Source organism: Enoplosus armatus, chromosome 4 (assembly GCF_043641665.1).
Source record: "Enoplosus armatus isolate fEnoArm2 chromosome 4, fEnoArm2.hap1, whole genome shotgun sequence".
Classification (NCBI taxonomy): Eukaryota; Metazoa; Chordata; class Actinopteri; order Centrarchiformes; family Enoplosidae; genus Enoplosus; species Enoplosus armatus.
The window spans coordinates 17,797,809-17,816,709 of NC_092183.1; the positions used below are offsets into that span (position 1 = coordinate 17,797,809).

An 18,901-nucleotide genomic window follows, 5' to 3' on the forward strand; every position below is an offset into this window, starting at 1 on the left:
CAACCAAGAGGGGAAATAGTTACCGATGTCTCCAAACACTTCCTTGATTCCTTTATGAAGCAGCCAGAAATGTTAGCCTCTTTCTGTTTGCTAGTGCTGGGGTCTTACAGAGTGGAGTGGAGGAAATGTATTCAAAGCGAAGGTTTTCTATGCTAAGACAAAATGACAAAATGAGGTGGCTGTTCTTTCTCTCTCCTCTCTTTGTCGCCCAGACTTGACAGTTTCTAACATATAATGCAGCTAGGAGTAACAGTACACTTTCTCTGACTAACGTGATTGATATGTGATGTAACACAGTGACAGATGTCTACTTGACATAAAGGTGGTGGGTGGAAGACATACAGTACAAATACACCTTCCATTGCCATAACACCCCATAGAGAGTTACTTAGCTACAAGAGGAGGTAAAAACTAATCTAGATTCATAGCTCTTTGTTTTTGACTGGTGTACAGTAGGACCCCTACATCTCCCACCCTTTTCCCCCCGACTCCTGATCCAGGGTAAAGTTGCCCTCCAGCACTGACTATGACTAAACTTTAATCACCTTTTCTAACCTAAAACGTAAGTGAAAAAAATGTAGATCTGGTCCAGATCAGCATCTATGGGCAACTTCACCCTGCTTCCACTTTTGCCCTTGGCCCTTTCAGTTTTCCTCCCTGGTCCTATCAGTGTGTGATTGTGCTGACCAGTGTTCTTGTCACGTGTAGTTTTGTCTGTCGAAGCTGCGGAAAGCTGACGGAGTGGCCAGCTTCCTCATGGAGAGGCTGTCAGTCTTGGCTGTTTCAGGCCTTGCTCCAGACTTGCTCCTGAGGAAGGGGTTTCTGGTTCCTGCCAGACCCCGCCCCCCCGGCCCAGGCCCCCTGTCTGCCCCCAGACCCGGTCCCCTCTCCATCCTCTCACTCACTGACAGGCTCTTCCTGTGCGGAGGGGCCAGTGTGAGGGAAGGATGGGAGTCGTCTGAGGAGCAGCTGTTTGCTCGCTCCAGCCTGGAGAAGGGGGAGCAGAGAGGGGCCCCACTGGGCCCGCTAAGGCCCCCTAGACGAGGGGTATCAGGGGCCGGAATCAAGTCATCAGGGTCCTCTGGATCAGACTCTGTGTGACTAAGCTCTGCCTCTCTCTCTGGGTGAGAGGAACCAATGTCTGAGGGCTTATCAAAGGGGAATGAGGTGGATCCTCCGGGGGAGTGTGAGCGTTCTGCAGGAGTGTATGGAGCTGAGACACAGCGTGTATCAATGCAGTCAGTGATGCTGGTGTACTCTGCAGCTTTTACCTGGACTCCTGCCCCCAGTCCACTGTAGCAGCCTCTTGGTGTGAACATGAGGCTGTGGGACTTGACCAGAGGGGGCTCATCCAGGAATGCTGTGCCTGCTGTAGAGAGGTAGCGACTGCTCTTCGAGCGCTCGAGCAGCCCTGCTGAGGGAGGTGGGGATGGTTCCATGTCCCAAGGAGGTAAAGTGGTGTCTGGTAAGAGGTGGGCTGAGCACAATGACAAATCAGCAGCTGCACTGTCATCAAATATGGCTCCAGCTGTTCCGCTGCTGCCTGCACCGCCCTCCGAGTGCCTGTCGCCCATACCGCTGGTGGCGACGCTGCTGAAGTCCCGGCCTCCCGGCAGCACCGACTCTATGATATCCGACTGCAGCGAGGAGTCTCTCTGGAGCTGTGGGACCATACGGAGAGGATCCAGAAAGACCTCCGCAGGCCCCACCTCCTCAGAAGTTGAGACATAGATATCAATGCATGATGATGGACGGTGCTGCTGGGAGACCGACAGTGTCGCCAGGGGGAGGGGCTTAGACTCCTTGGGGGCGGCAGTTGAGGACACTGATTGTGAGCTGTTGGCTCGGTGGAGACTGAGTGAGCGTTCTTTGAAGAAGCTCTCGGCTCGTTCAGCTCCACTTGCACGTTCACCACCACGGCCGCCTCCAACATAAAATGAGTGGCTTCTTGTCCGTGTAGCCATGCCAGTAGGAGAAGGAGGGGACATGGAGCCCTCAGCTGTTCCCTCCAGTGCCTCCTGCAGGCGGTAGGCATTCCCTTCTGTGCTGTTAAAGCTGCTTTGACGGAGGATGTACGCTGCCTCTGGGCACTCACCCTGGCGGAGTATGTATGCTGAGTCTGTGCAATCAGATGAAGTCCGAGAACGTACTTTGTTGACCTCACCACGCTCAACACCTGTCACACGCTCCAGTGCTACGGCAATTCGTCCGATCAGCTCCTCCATTTGGGCCAGACGAATGTCAACAGTCTGCAGTGAGGCCTTCATGAAGTGTTCCCTTTCATTGACCTCCTCCAGACGCATTGCCATATTCTCCACCCTGAGTAGAGAAGAGAGGAAAGAAAAGACATTAAAAGCACTGGAGAGAGAGAGTAGCAGTGGAGAAGGAAATGCACACACAACACAACAGAAATGTTTCCAAGGACACAGATGACTGAATACAGTGTGGTATTTGGTAAAACAAATAACTCAACAGTCAATCATGCTGTCTAATTGTACGTTGATGCTTGTGGTTTAGGCTGCAAATAATTGGTGTTCCTGATGAAAAAAGGGTGCTTGTTTTTGCTCCGTGTGCTGCCCATAAAGACAGTCACAGTCCAGATCTGCTGGTCTTTTCAAAATACAGAGCACAAGTTCAGTTATTAATGTCCCTTACAACACTTCAGCAGTGTGTTCATGCACCATATGTGTTGTCATAGAGAAAAGAAGAATAATTATATACTTGAAATGTGCACTAAAACCTATGAGAGCTATGTTTCTGTAGACAGAGCACAACTTTCTACAGTCCTGAAAGCTTTAGGTAGAATGCAGACAGAAGTTTTCTGTGTAGGTGTGTCCGACCTTTCCGAAGTGACTCTGATCCTCTCATCATTAGAGGAGTGGAATCGGTCATCTTTCTCTCTGAAGTACTCTTCTATGCATTGCTCCTCAAAGTCGTGGACTTTCTTCAGCTCATCCTCTGTGATGAAAAGTTCTGTGGATGAAAGTTATGAAGTTATAATGTGTCTACAGTGTCTTATTTAACTGTCTGATTGTGAGTATAATAATCATGTTATAGCAGTAAAAACAGAACACTGAAAATAATTTACAATGATGTGAATCAATTATAACTGTGAAAATATTGCTGTTCACACCGTCTGAGTTTATCAGTCAATGTTTATCTGCCACTCACTCAGTCCATAGTCCCTCTCGTCGTCGTCCTGCTTGCGCCAGCGACAACACAGATGCTTGAGGACCATAGTTATGTGACTGAAGATGATGAGGGGTGGAGGAAGGACAGGGCGCTCATGAAAGGTCATAATGAGCTGGTAGCGCTGGAACTTCCAAACCTGGTTGGAGATGGACTTCACCTCGAAGAATGTATTACTATGATGACGGACAATCACAGACAGAAAGGCCACACCAACCAAGAAATATTACATCCACTGAAAGTACAACACAGATCATAACCACTTCAGATAGTGAACAGATTGATGAACGGATTCCTTCACTTAGCACGCTGCTGCACTGTAGAGCCAAGTTTGGACAAAGAGAATATAAATAAATAAATGGCTACTGTGATGTGATAAAACCTTCAATTGAACTTTTGTTTTTTCCACTGTGCACTTTTTTGGTAATTAACCTGAGAAATGTGAAGAAGAGGGTGATCGTACTTGCTGCATAGATTATTCAGAGGCACAATAACAGATCATTAGCATGATAATGTCTCTGCGGAAAAGGCACCATCCCATTACTGATACAATTGTGCTACCAGCTAATGAGTACAGCTTAACAGCAGCCCGAACAGAAACTGCTGTCATTTCTCTTTTTCTCTCACATATACATGCACACAAATCTCAAGAAAAGTCGACAAGGCAGTTTTGTACACTCTGTCTAAAACAGCATTAATCAGATACCGAGTAACATCCAGGTCTTAGTGATGCTGTGTGAGTGTTGGAGGACAGAGAGAAATTATTTCTATCTTCATGCTGCTAAGATAAATGTGTTTCAGGCCCTGAGACGTGTGTAAAGCGGCGTGGTGTCTATAGTTTGTTACAGGTGGAAATGCTAAAATGATTTGAGAGTTTACGTACTTGAACACAGCTATGAGTAAGTTGACCAGCAGTATGTTGGCCACCAGCAGATAGCAGGCCATGATGGCAGGGACAATCCAGGCACCTGTCTTGCAGGGAGGCAGGGCCACGACCCCCCCATCCTCTGTAGTGATGTTCTGCCCACAGGGGGCTACACACCGCCACAAAACAAATACACACACATACAAGTTAATACAAGGTAGACTATGTCTGTAGATAGAGACTTGAATCCATCATGAATAATATTTTTGTAGAAATTTGTAGATGCACAACAAAGTAGAAAGACATGCAGACACATAAGATGAACAGAAGATATAGTATATAGTAAAAAAAAAAAAAACTACAATAACATTAAACCTAAGAAAATTAATATAAAGGAAACAAAAAACACTCAAGCACGTACTATACACCGAGTTACAAGACAACAATAACAAACAAAGAGACAAGCAGACCTGAAAATACCAAACAAAATGCATAACTACATATTTTGCAAACAAACAAGAAGCATAATTTGTCTTTATGCTTCTTAAAGAGGGGACTGGAGAGAGTGGACACTATAATGGTGGGGGCTCATGTTCAGAAATGTGCATCTGAAAACAAAATACACAAAGAAAAATGCATTCATCATGTCTCATCACAATTTGTGTTCCCAATATATTTAAACATGTAGTGGATGTTTCAAATATATTGTCACATGTGTGTGCCATAGCTTCATTCAGCAATGGTTGATTGCTTTGAATCATTTGAAATGTATTTAGGATACATAGTATGTTTTTTCCATCTGTGATGGTTCAGTTGCTGTGGCTTATCTGGGGAACATTCAGCATTTGTTCTTGGTTTGTTTGCCTTTGAGAATCATTCTAGTCATGCTCATCATTGCTTGATGTTCAATTGTTTCACACAATGCAGCCCAAAGATAGAGAACTGAAGTAATTTTTCTATTTTTTTTAAAATTTATTTTTACCTTAAAAGAATTTGGATTAAAAACTCTGACAACTGAACCACGTGAAAAAACAGATTTACAGATGATGAGAGGTGGCTGATTGATATATCCTGGAGTGGATGTGTGTATGTTTATGTTTTACTCCTGTATGGTGTGGTATTAATATGTACATTTCAATGCTTATGTTAAATGTTGGCTATATTGGTAGAAATATTTTGGCAATGTTGCAACTGCTCCAGTGAGAAGCTGAGCCGGCGTTAAAGGGAGGGTGATATGGTTTATGTGACAGACGGTGTTAACATGGCAGGGTCACTTCTTCAAATGAAACTAATTGAAAGTCAAGGAACAACATGGGTGGAAGTACATCAAGGGGATATCAAATTTTGAGACTTTGATAGTTCCTCTTGATGTGACAACTGACCAAAAACAAAGACCATAAAAATATTATATAATATTTGAAAAGTGCTACTGCCATGTAACAGTGCCATTTGCCAGCCAGTGCCAAAATTAGTAAGGGTAAAGTTGCTTACAAGATATAGCTTCAGGTCAAGCTACTAGTTAGTCGATAAAAATATTTGGAGAAGATAGGTAGCCTCGTTGAATCAGGCCGTCATACACTTTAATCTCTCTTGAACAAGCTTCTGGTATTTAAAGAAAAAGCTGTTTGGATACAGTAGCTGACCCAAGACACCAAACACATGAGGGCAACTTTAACCTTAGAGCGCGTGGAGCCGCATGCACACTTTTGTCTCAAGTGGCCTCTAGTGGTAGGAGAGGGCATGACATGGTGGTAATGTGAGGATGATGAAGGAGAGGTGGGATAGGTAGATGTGGTTAAATTGAGGTCTATATCTATTGATTTACTGGGATTTTGACTGCACTGGGAAATGTGGAATGGACCATTACTACGCCAGCTTCCGTGAGTTCGAAAGTAATTTTCGACCAGCCAGAGTTTGTCATTCAGCCTGTGCTGTAACTTCCTACTATGCATATCTGAAACAAAGAATGAGAACATTATTTCAGATCTCTTCTCTTTGGGCCACTCCTCACATTCTGTACACACCATCAGATATACTACCATACAAAAAGACAACAGAACAGCACACGAATGCACTCTCGCTCTCAAGACATTTTCTCACAGACGCTGCTCACGGCATATGTTTGATTTATTGTGTCAAATGTCACTCTGTCTACATGGTATAAAATAATGAGACGAAAAAAGATCAAAACAAACTGACAGTAAAAATTAATGTCCTGATGTAAGAAGCTGAGTAACTTGACAGAAAGATCACGCAGATATGGTGATGTAGAAACAAAATGTGTTAAAAAATACTCTACCTATACTCAATATGATGCACTTTGTTTTGTAGTACCGTGTTTTAATATGCATGTGTTATAAAAGTACACCTTCCAGTGATGTTAACCTGTGAAGGAATGACTGAAAATTAAATGTGATTCTGCACTGAGATACATGCGTATTTGGTCACATTACTTTCATCTCTGGAACTATTCTCCCCTGAATTAACAAAAATTAAGTTTATAATAAGTTAAAAATAAGCTTTTATTTTTAATAAAAATAAAAGCTCTGACACTCTGGCCCTGAACTTACGGTCAATCTGGTCGGCAAACACCTCTCCGTAGATCATCCAGTAAGGCATGAAGAAGATGTTCCTAGCTAGCATCCAGGACGGGTCTTCATTAGGGTTTAGGATGGCCTGACGCGCCACCCCAAAACTCATCAGCACCACCAACATGATGATCACAAAATACATCATGTCGATCATCTGACAGAGGGGGGAGGGGGAGGGGGGGTAGAGGAGGATTGTCAAAGAGAGAAGGGGAGGGGTGAGCGGTTTAAAAAGAGAAAAAAAAAGGGTAGCAGTTTGTAAGAATGTTTATAGAAAGGAGCGATGATGAAACAAGAAGGAATGGATAAAGTGAAGTAAGCAGTTAGCAGAGCAGGAGGGGGGCGGGTTGGTCTGTTACAGCTGGAGAAGCAGTTTAAAAAGTTTGATAAATGATGGTCTGCATTTGCATGTTTTGATTACTATCCCTCTCTTGGTTGGTCAATTAAACTTCAATTTAATTTGCTCTAGAATGAAACCTAAACTCAATATTCAAAATATTAATCCAAGGCTGATTAAGAGCTGAACACTTCCTCTGGGTGAAGTTATATTGCACTAGCGTCTGTGTGTTTTTCGAATAAGGCTGACATTCATTACCTTTCTAGAAAGCTGTAACTCATCTAAGACATAGTCACATTGTTATTGAAATAATTTTTACTTAAAATCAAGACGTGCATAACAAATTGGCAGGAGAAAAGAATTATAATGTTTCTTCTTTTTTCACAAAGACAGGTGAAAGACACCATTGTAAAGCTGCATTGTGTAACGGATGCTAGAGAAACAGATGGCCTGAAAGTATGGCAGCACTTTGTTCTTTATATTAAAGTATTTGCTTTTCATTCTTTGAACTGCTCTGACTTCAAATCAGCTTACTGCAACATCATATATGCCAATTACCCGACTAAGTCATCAAATTCAAATCCTCTCTCTCTCACTAATGGCACATTTTCATATCAAAGACAGTAGTTTGTGTCCAGTGGTACACAGCCAATGTCAAAGACAGTCCAACATCAGACAGATACAGATTTGGGCCTTTTGATCCCTCCTCTAGTTTTGTCTTGTGTCAGAGGCTCTGATCTCGTGCTCTTTGAGATCAAACAATGAGGTTTAGAGGCACATAAGCTCTATTAGGACCAAGCCTGCAAACCACATACAAATTAAACCTTTGTAGTCACGGGACTCAGTGAACTCTTATAATCAGTAAAGATCATGCTGAGAAAAGTCAGAAGGTGGAAAATGTCAGACATAAATGAAAAATACATAATGGAGAAAAGATGAGATATTGTAGATAGAAAAGAAAGACACACACACACACACACACACACACACACACACACACACACACACACACACACACACACACACATCACCACCTCTGCCTCTCCTCACCATCTTGCCAATCATCATCACATAGGGACCTAGGTACTTGTTGACCCCAAAGATGTCCAGCAGCCGGATGTACCAATAGATAATGTTGACACAGTAGATGACCCGCCCGTAGCTCATGAGCGGTGGCTCCTGGAGACGCAGGACCATGCCGACGGAGAATATGAGGATGGCCATGAGGTCTGTGATGTTCCAGTACTCCTGAAGCCAAACCTTCACCTTCTGTAACAACTTCCCCGGCTCTGACATCAGGATCTGGAAGAGGTTTGGAGGGAAAATAGTTGAGAGAGGAAAGTGTTCATACAACACAGAAATTGAAGGGAAATATTTAATTGAGCCCCAAAAGTGACTGCAAGAGAAGAAGAGAAAATCAGAAATACACTATATCATGACCACCATTAGAGGGCAGTATGAGGCCACCAATATGGGCATCTAGCAGATGTCTGAGGAGGCATTGTTGTGCAGCTGAGAAGGATGTGACATAATGATTAATGCATTTCAGTACAGTACAAACACAGCCACAGAGTGAGGCTGAACTAGATGGCCACATACCTGTATTTTATTCTATTTACTCCTTTTATGTCTTTGTTTTCCCATCTCTGTCTCTTGCCTTCATTTCCACCCCCACGCCCCCCTTTCCTTTCTCTTTCCCCTTGACTCTTTCTTTTGCTTCTCCTTCAATGGTCGCATCACAGTTTTCCATATTTATTATGAGCTGTTTGAGGATATGGACACCCCTCTACCATAGACTGAGCTTTGTGTCTTCAGTTCACTGGGTAGTGGTGAAGAATTGATTATTGCGTGTTCAGTATAGTTGTGCGTGCATGGTGCACGTTTCCCTGTGGTCACTGCTAGGATCTGCAGTACCTCTCTCATCTTCTCAATGCCGTTGGTAAAGATGTAAGCGATGACGATCCACTCTTGAGGAGAGGGCCACAGGTCCATCTTGACCAGGACAATGTAGTTGAACAACATCAGGTAGCCCACGTATGCCATCTACGTTAAAAACACAACAGCAGAGGGAAATCAGCAGGGACACATTTACAGTGCGGTTATGTGTGTGTTTTGGGTGTGTGCAAACAATAAAGTTCAATTCTCTCTATGCAAACAAATTGGCTGGAAGGGGTTTTGTAAGTAACTGCTCAAAATAAAACGGTTATTTTGTAACTGATTGACCCTCATTACACCTCACTTTAATGCGGTTTTTCAAATCTGATGATACTGATTTCATGTCAAGACACCTGATTTACCTCCACACTTGGCCTGAAAATGTCAATTATGCATACAGCTGTCCACTTTCACTTTTCCTGTAGTTATTTGTGCTCATCGTAATCCAGACTAGACCACAAATATATTCAAAATTCATTTTATGTGGTTTCCTCATTCACAGGTCCTGACATTCCTGGATTTCAATCAGATATTTGACATTATTGATTCAGCGATTGGTGATCCAGTATCCTCTGAGACCACTGCATGAACATATTCAACAGTGATTTGGACAGCCATGAAAAACTGAACGAAAAAAATTTGGAACAATAACGAAAAGCTTTAACATATTTAAATTATAAATGAAAGTAACTACAAACAAACTGGGCACGGTTTCTCTCCCAGTCCATGCTTAAATCAAACATCCAGTGATGTGGGCAGGTAAAGTGATTTTAATAATGTGCGACTGGGACTGTCATTCAGTCCCACATGCACAGTTGGTTTGTGTGATAAGTTTGACTAATGTTACTATACACGGTGGCAGCGCTCTACAGCGGATGACTTTGAGGCGTGAATACGAATCTGGTAATGAGGTAAAGACCACACTTTGACCCTGAGAAAACCCAGCATCTCTTCTACAAGCGCAATAATACAATTCACAGTGGAATATTTTCCTTTAACCTGAAGGGCAAGAAGGAGAAGGGGGGGAGAAGAGGAGATTAGTAAATAGCCAGAGAAGGGAAAATTAGATGAAACAAAAAGCAGTCACAATATTTTCTCAGCATAAATAAACAGTGAAATCCCTGCTGATGATTTAGAGAGGTTTTCACTGGGCAAGCAAACTGAAGGAGCTCAAGACGGGGTATGGGAAACAAAAGATCAGCTTTTATCAAACATTAGACACACACGCTCACAGGCAGATACAGTACAAAACACAAGCTACACACAGACTTCAAAGAAGTTACAGAATCTAGATGAACAGTGCTGCATGGAAAGGTGTAGAGACACACATTCAAAAATCACACTTTCCCACATGTGTAAACACTCTTTAAATCAAGAAATATTTACTTATTGTAATGTTTAATCCAGTGGCAATATGCCACGACTGCAGGGGGTTTCAGTGTGTGTTTACACTGTCAACACAAAACCTGCTTATTTGATGTTCGATCCCTTTCTCTCCCTCACTCCCCTGTACTTTTCTTCTCTTTCACACTAAACTTTCCCACCCGAGTAAAGCTGCGTAATGACAGGTTGGAACAGGAGGGTAATGACAATAGAGGCACTCTGGCAGTAGGAGCTAACAGCCAGGAACCAGGAATTGATGCTGCTGCTGAAATACAGTAAGCACTGACAGTACCAACAGGAAGCTGAGTATGTAGGCGGTGTTGCTGAAGCCGACACTGACCGTATGGAACCAGAACTTGACAATTGGAGCGTTGTAGAACTCGTATATCTTGCGTCCCATGGGGATGAGGCGGTGGCGGTTTTGAACCTCCTCAACATCCTTCTTTCTGGATGTCTCTGTGGTTACCTTACCCAGCATTGCCTGGGGGAATGCAAACCCAACATGGAGCGAGGGAGGAAAGGGCGAAAAGTGTGAGGGATAAAGGGATGGAGAGAGTGGGAAGAGGGAAGAGGGATGGATTGGAAAGACGGAGGAGGAGGAGGAGGAGGAGTGAGAGAGATGCAGGGAGAGGATTGAGATGAAGACAAGTATGTGGAAGGGAGAAAGTGGGATGGGAAGAGGCGAATAACAAAGAAAAAAGGAGAAAGAAGGAGAAGTGGGGGAGGGTTACATTATGGCTACGGCACAGTTTTAACATCATAATCAAAGAAGCAAGCACAGGCAATGTCATCATTCCAAAATGTGAAATGTGTGTTTGAGGTGGAGTGTTGGGTGAAGGCTGGTAACACAGTATGACGCAGACACAGACACTCATGGATTGTGTCCCAGACAACAATTAAGAGGCAGAAGACAAGATAGTGACAGAAAGAGGACAGGAAAAGAAAGAAGGAAAAAGTGAAGACAAAGATATTTCATTTCAATCTGTGACACATTTCCTTATCCATGAGAGAGGGTTCAGAGCCCACTGTTGTATTTATGGGTCATGGTCTTAATGTCAAAGCAACACCAGACCTCTGAGGGAGTTCATTCATGGAATTGTATTGTTTGTCAAAAAGTAAACTGCCCTACAAAGGCAAAACGCAGTGACTACATATTTAGTCAAAATGGAGTTTTAACCTGAATCTGACTTTCTGACATCTCTTTTACAATATAACAAAAATACTATGCCATAGGAATATATTGTTTTCAGTAACTACAAAACTGACCTATAAACCAAGCCAAAACACAGTATCTGCAATTTGGCGCCTTCTGGCTACATATTGCTACTTGACGCTTGCATGCCGTGAAGATTATCCAAAGGCTAGTGCAGTATTGTGTTGATTCTATGGCAATGATTTTTGGGGGGTAAAATAATAGGTCTAAAAAGACTAACTGAAAGCATTACAACATTTCTATCTGTTTTACAGTTTGCTGTCCAGTCTGAAAACTTTAAAACCTTAACTTCACTGCTTCTGTAGTTACTGCACTCTGCCTTTGAAGGGCAGCATAGGAGACCTGGGCAATGATAAAATGTTTGAAAGTCGGTCCAAATATCAGAAATACATGATGAGGAGCTGGTTGAGTTGGAGTTGGTTAAAGTTCCCAGGCCACTGAATAGGTAAAATAGTGATAAAACCATCACTTAGAAATGAAAGAAGAATTCACCATCAGTTAGGAATAAAGAGATTTCTATTTTTTTGATTTTTTTGTCCAAGGCACACACAGACACGGCCTTCAGGGTGAACAGATTCAGATGCCAGTGTGTAAATCACACCATGCCTTTACTGTACCGAACATGCACATTATCCGATCAGCCAGTGGACACAAGCTGTAACATTCATCACGGTGTGGTTTATGTGAAGCATCTGAGGACTAGACAATACAATCTCCCTCTGTGGTGTAGCAGTCTGTGTATATCTGTATGAATCTTTGTGTGATTCATAAGTATTTGAAGGTGCATTTGTACAGTCAGAAGCCAGAGCAATAGGAGGGGGCTCATTGCAAATGCATCCTCTGGCAGCAGGGTTCTTTGTTCAACACCATAGTGTCTCAAGGACTGCATGTGTGTAATGGCCTGTTTTGTGAATCTTTGCGCTGGCTTGCTGGCTGTGCTCAATGCAAATGGAGAGTATGTACAGTGGTGCTGAAAGGCGTTCAACTTCAGTTCAATCACTTAATGGGACAACCTTAGATCCAGTTTGTGTATTAAAATTCCACACACAAACTGGATCTCGGTATCGTCTCCAGAATTGATCGGATTGAAATGGAACAAGTCCTAATCCGGCTGTACATCCATGTCTATGCAGATGGACCAACGCTCCACTGTGAGCCGGGAGAAGGTGCTCAGACTCTGCATGATTTAAGCTCTGCAGCAGCAGGCGGACACAGTTATATAATGCAAAAGCCTGGGCCTCCCATGCTCAGCAGCCGACATGCTGAGTGGTGTGCTGCAGCAAGCCATCATCATGATGGGAGAGAGTGAGGGGCAGCAATCGGCTAACATACAGTACTGTACCTCAATCAGAACTGAGCTTGGAGAGAGGGAGAAAGAGAGAAAGAGCTAGAGAGAGATAGGGAGTTGACAGCAAAAGAAAAGGAAGAAACAAAAGAAGCAAAGAGAGAGCTTGGGACCAAAGGAAAGGCAGAGAGAAATAGAGGAGGGGATAGATGGAAGAAGAAACATACACGAGGGAACCCACAAGCGGCGACAGACTGAGACGCTACAACTCCACGACCATGTCTTTGCTGAGACGACGAGAAACAGGAAAGGCCGATTTGGCTGGAAGGGTCCAGTTGGCCAGAATAGAGAAACAAGTATGTGTGTGTGGAGAACTGTGTGCGTACACGTGTGCATATCGACATCTCATTGTGGACAGAAACGACATTGTCTTAAACTGGTCCACAAGAGATATTTACAAAGGACACAGAATCTGGGCTATGTGTTCAATGATCAGTTTTATAATCTGAACAAAGCATGTGTGTATTGCCTAAAGTTTGAATATGTGTATAGATTCTGAGATGCAGGGCTGAGGTGGGTTCTCTCACCACGGAGTTGTACTGCGCCTCACAGTAAGATCTTACTGTGAACTCCATGTCTTCCTCCTCCTTCTCCTTGACTGGTTTCTCAGGCTCCTCCTCCTCCTTCTCCTGCAGGTAGGCCTCCTGATCCTGTGGCATGTAGGACATCTCATCCTTGTTCTTGAACTCCAGACTCAGGATTGACGGCGGCAGAAGCAGCCCTAAGATTACCTGGGTGATGAGGAAGACGGGAAGTGGAGGAGGAGGAGGAGGAGGAAAGTTAGGGAAAAGAGCTGAAAATGACAGATGTGATAAAGATGTACAGCTTCATGAGCAGCACTGCGGAAATTAGGACACAGAGAGTCTGGAACAAAACAACCTTCATAATCGGTCTGCGACACATAAAAGTCACATAAATTTACCCTCATGAACAACCCATCATGCCCCGGCCGGGGTACGGCTGAATGACAAAGCTTTGGTATTTACAACAAGGCGAGGGTTCTAACTGTGGAAGTCAATTACAGAAGCATTAGTCTAGACAGGCAGCAAGAGTACTGCGTTGCCACGATGGATGAGAGAGACCCGCAGCAGATAAAGGAGGCAGGCGTCCTGTAAACACTTCAGAAACATACCAGTCAAACGACAAAAGCCAGAGCGAGGCTGTTCCCACAGTGGGAAGGTGAAGAACAAGGGAAAGAGAGGAAGATCTCCTTGTTATCTCTGGAAGCAGCCGTCTAACTAATTTACTCTTTAGAGTGAAATGTAGCTGTTTTTTCTGGCTGAAAATTGAACTAAAATCAGTTTAAGTTTACTTCACATTCATTTCTGATCAGTTGAGGTATCATGTTATGATTTAATAACAAAGCTGTCAGTAAAGTCAGACTACTAGATAAAACAGCAGAATATATGAAAAAGATAGCACAGAAAGTGATGTCCCAGCTTCTCTTGTCATCAGCCACGTCAAGCGGTCGAAAGCAAAGGTGTCAATAGTTTGTCAGACTTACTGATGTATGAAGAAATCACAACTATAGCCACTCAAAAATGTGCACACATATTATTTTGACAACATTTCAACAATGTTATTTGCTATATATCATGAACTCCTGGGGGCACCGAATCTTGTTTGTTCCACTTGTGGTTTCCTTTCTGTCTTTCTGCTCCAATGAGCTTGCTTTAGCAGAGCACTCGCTCTCCCCCTCCTGCAAAGGCCAAAGCATACTTAAAGCAGTCTTGTAGTCTCTGCTCCGAGAAGCTAGCCAGCCAGACCCATCATCCTGTCTCACTCACTGAGTATGAATGAGTGTGAACTCAGCCGTCCCTTCAGCAACTCCCAGGACAATTCTTCATTATAAATAGCTCTAACCTCTCTGATCTGAGCAGCTGCATCCTATCACCCTATTTCCAGACGTTTGGAAAAACCCACATGAGCAAAAATTGTTCAAACCTCAACCACCAGTCTTAAATGAAATCTCTCCCCTCGACCACATAGGCCTCGGTACATAATATGTGGGATACAATTTCAAGGTTTTCTCGTAATTAAGGTCAGTTCTTCTGTCCCTTCTGGCTTAAGAGAATGCTTTGTAGGCTTATACTAATAAAGTTGTGGCAGAGGTTCAACCAGGAGAGCCACCTCGCCCAAACACTCGTCACACTCCTGATGTTTCTATAAAGTATTACCGTCCAATAAACCTCTTTTCTTCTGGCTGATCCTCCTCCTCCCCGCCATCACAAGCGACCTTGACTGGCTGAGTTTCAAGTATCACAGTCTATCATTTCATCTACATAAACTCACCTGCATTATTAATCTGTTTTCAGTAAATATGATTCTGCATAGTCCTGTTGGCCTCTTTGATTGAACTGAACTGTGTATACATGCACCCAAACCACAGTGACAACCAGCCAAGCTAGTGTGCTCCCAGCTTTAGAGTGAACAGCCTTTTTCACCCGTACGGTTTGGGTCATATGTACTGAATGAAGATAAATAGGCCTACACTGTACAGGGGATGAATAATCTGAATTGAAGGCTAATTGATGACGATATTCAACAAGGACATGACGATTGTACTGTATATCTACTGTATTATGCAATGGCAACATTGTTTCTAAATCACCTGTATTTTATACTGCAAGTTCTCATTACATACCTGCCATACTGATATTTGTAATGAGCTAATACTGGGTGGTTGCTGCTTCTAATATAAGTATATTATGTCCAACGCAACTTGCAATTTTCAGACATTCGCTAAAGAAAGGTAATCAGCTATTCTCTCTGCTTCATCGTTTACACACATCACTCCTGGAAGTTGTCATGTACTACCACTGTGCACTCTTCTGTAAGCCACTCAGCAGATCCAAAGTGATTTGGGCCACCTCTACGGCAGTTTCTCAGGGAGGTGAGAGGGTTTCTCATTACTTTCCCTGCCCGACTTTTCTCAGGCAGTCTGAGGGGATTCAAGCGTTGCAATACAACCCTGCCTGCCTCTCTGACAGCAAAGCCTGCAGTCACTGTGAAGTGCGCAGACATTTCATTTAATGTAAGTACACTTTTCTTTACTCACAGGTTATCCCAAAAAACCTGGCCCACCACTTCTGTTACCTTCAGGCCTGAATTCTTGCGCATGCGAAGGCGTCCCATCCACATGTCAGTCAGCAGCATCTGACTGCAAGTGTGAGCGATGAAATCTCGATGTTTGGCTGCTACCGCCAGCTGCAGGCAGGTGGCGTTGCTCCAGTTCTTCAGCTCGTATGTCAGCAGCTTCATGGCCATCTGCTCGTCCTGTTTATAGGACTGGTCTAGGAGTTCCACTGCCAGCTGGGCAAACTCTCTGGGACATTATATGCAGGACATATACAGGCACACAGAGACATGAACAGAGACAGTGATACACTTTGTCCAAGCATGTAGAAATGTAATTAAACTGGTCAAGGAATCACTGACCATCTGCCAAATTCTGAAGGAGATTAAATTAGCTTATAAACATTAAACACACACACACACACATTTTGCATATCAACACACAGCACACAGGTGTGGCTAACCCCTTATATGAGAAGCGTATCTAATTTCTTTGGTAGATACACACACGTATACAGCCAAGAGGGACCAAATCCTCACTGGTAATTATGTCTGTATCATTTCCAAGGTGAAGGGGTTTGGGCTTTATGTATGCATGCTGAACAAGAAATGCTGTGTGCAGATTTCAAAGTTATGATTACAGAACTACGCAGCTAATATGAAATATTTCTTTGAGAAATGAGGCCAAACTGCGAAAACATTTCTAAATATGGGAATGTAATATGGCCAACACACACACATAAAGCACCCGCATTTTAGATTTAAACATAAATCAATACTCTGAGATGAAGTTTCACCTTAATTTAAGCCTTTGAAAAGACTTTCTTCTACACACACGCACACACACACACACACACACAAATTACAGCACAATATTGCACACTACACTGGAAAGCAATCAGGCCCGTGTGTTTTAATGTGTATAACAAGGCACTGGCGCCGCTGGAGTTCAGAGGATTTATAAAACAAGAGCTCACAATGTCATAGGTGCACAGCACATGACACAATTCAGCAGTGTTGTATGAATGGATGAATAGGTTTCTGTTTCTATGAGGAGCTTTTGAAATTACTTATATGATATAACATGAAATATAAAAGGTATATATTCCAACAGTATTTACACAGCTTGTTTGCAAGTGCTCAGGAAAGTAAGAACTCCCTACAGAATACATATGCATGTGGAAGTACATGCCTATGCATTACTGCACGTACTTCCACACATTATAAATAACGCTAGTTCAGACAAATATTCCTCGAGTTTATACACACACACACACACACACTGGCATTCACAAACATGGCAACCACAATTCATGTGAAGATATAAAAATGTATGTAGCTAAATGAGCTCTTCGAAGGAAGCCAGCCAAATTCTCTGTGGAAAGTAAACTGAAAATATGCCAGCTCTAAGGCTGTGTGTGTGTGTGTGTGTGTGTGTGTGTGTGTGTGTGTGTGTGTGTGTGTGTGCGTTTGTGTGTGCATGTGTGTCTGTGTGTGTGTGTACGGGAAGTTGGGGTCGGTGTGGCTGTTCTTCATTTGTAGTATCAGATTTTTCCCCCCTAATTAACAACTATGGAACTCATTTCCATAGCCAGTATTTTCATCTCTAGGTGATTACCTTCATCTCACATGCATACCCTTAACTAACGATGATGCATGTTATTAGATTTCTGTATCTATGTCATTTACATCCCATGGGAGCCAGCAGTAGTCTGAAACAGGTCGGTTTGCAGGGAAGAAGGCATGTTAGTGTGTTTGTCTGCGTATCTGCCCGTATGTGCTGGAGTGCGGAGGTAAACATTCTGTCTAGACTCGCCACTCAACTTTGCATTAATCATTTAGCGCAGAGATATTTCCATGAGATAGGTCTTGCTCAGGACAACAAAATCACACTATATTGAAATATCACATTTAACATCACACAAGCAGAGATGGCTGTATGTGTGTGTGTGTAAATAATTTGCGTAGGTGTCACCCACCTGGAGTTGTGGTTTAGTTCCTGGGAGATGTCATCCACCATGTCGTTCTCGGAGGCCTCGTGTGCCATGGCCTTACAAAGCTTACATGCCACCAAGGCCTTGGCCATGGCCTCTTCACCGTGCTGCCAAAAGAACAGCGCCATCTTCTGACGTTTCATTAGCACGGCCCACACCATAAGCTCATGGAAGGGGAAAGGGAAGTGGTTGATTTCGGGGTCGTCCAAATCGATGTCCACTTCCTCCTCTCGTTTACGTGTTGTCTTCTGGCGCCCTCTGCGGATGGGCATGTCATCCTAGTGGAGATCCATAACAAGTGAGCAGGGTGGAAAGAGAGCGATAGCTATGTAGATACACATATTTTGGGGTGACTTGTTACGGATGAAACTTATTGTCATAAATACAGTACAACAGGACAACGTTAGAGTATTTTAGCTTGAGGCTGAACTCTTTACGAATGTATTCAGTCAAATCTTGGGTTCTAAATGGAAATTACAAGCGAAACCCAAGAATCTGAATCGTACCCATGACTTCAACTCTGAAGGACTGGCCCTGTGTGTGGCCACATTAGACACATGTCTAGAGGGGTCATTTCAATGAAGATTATGAAGCTTTTCATAATGCATTTTTCTAAAATTGCTCACCCACATGATGAAAGTTAGTTGAATGCAGAAGCAAAATCAGACTTTTGGAGGACACAGTGCTACACACAAAATACACATAACAGGCATGGTCTTAACAAAATCCTCTCTTAGGATTTTACTCTTTACTCTCTTCTTTTACTTTTGCTTTCATTTTGAGTAAACTCCAGTAACTCCACCAGAGATGAAGTCCTCCTGTAGTTTCCCTGTCTCTGCCAGTTAGCGTCTGAATGGCATGTCAGCAGGGCGGCATTGATCTCCAACAATTTCACATTTTAACAGTTGAGGACTACTGACGGTTGATCAATTACACAGATCTGAGAAATGACTTTCAGTGGTTCAAGAATTGTTGCT

At 43.2% G+C, this 18,901-nt stretch overlaps 1 protein-coding gene across 1 annotated transcript in view; it reads right to left on the minus strand.

Moving 5' to 3' along the window:
* Nucleotides 1-698: 698 nt before the first annotated feature.
* Nucleotides 699-18,901, minus strand: part of trpm3 (transient receptor potential cation channel, subfamily M, member 3) — a 118,703-nt gene continuing 100,500 nt past the window's right edge. Inside the window, exons 16-27 of the mRNA XM_070904358.1 lie at nt 17,910-18,202; nt 15,952-16,180; nt 13,383-13,586; nt 10,638-10,778; nt 8,894-9,022; nt 8,030-8,281; nt 6,625-6,799; nt 5,880-6,008; nt 4,073-4,223; nt 3,172-3,365; nt 2,841-2,973; nt 699-2,319 (exon numbers count right to left, since the gene is read on the minus strand). Coding sequence (XP_070760459.1) covers nt 699-2,319; nt 2,841-2,973; nt 3,172-3,365; nt 4,073-4,223; nt 5,880-6,008; nt 6,625-6,799; nt 8,030-8,281; nt 8,894-9,022; nt 10,638-10,778; nt 13,383-13,586; nt 15,952-16,180; nt 17,910-18,202 — 3,651 coding nt within the window. The remainder of the gene's footprint in view (nt 2,320-2,840; nt 2,974-3,171; nt 3,366-4,072; nt 4,224-5,879; nt 6,009-6,624; nt 6,800-8,029; nt 8,282-8,893; nt 9,023-10,637; nt 10,779-13,382; nt 13,587-15,951; nt 16,181-17,909; nt 18,203-18,901) is intronic.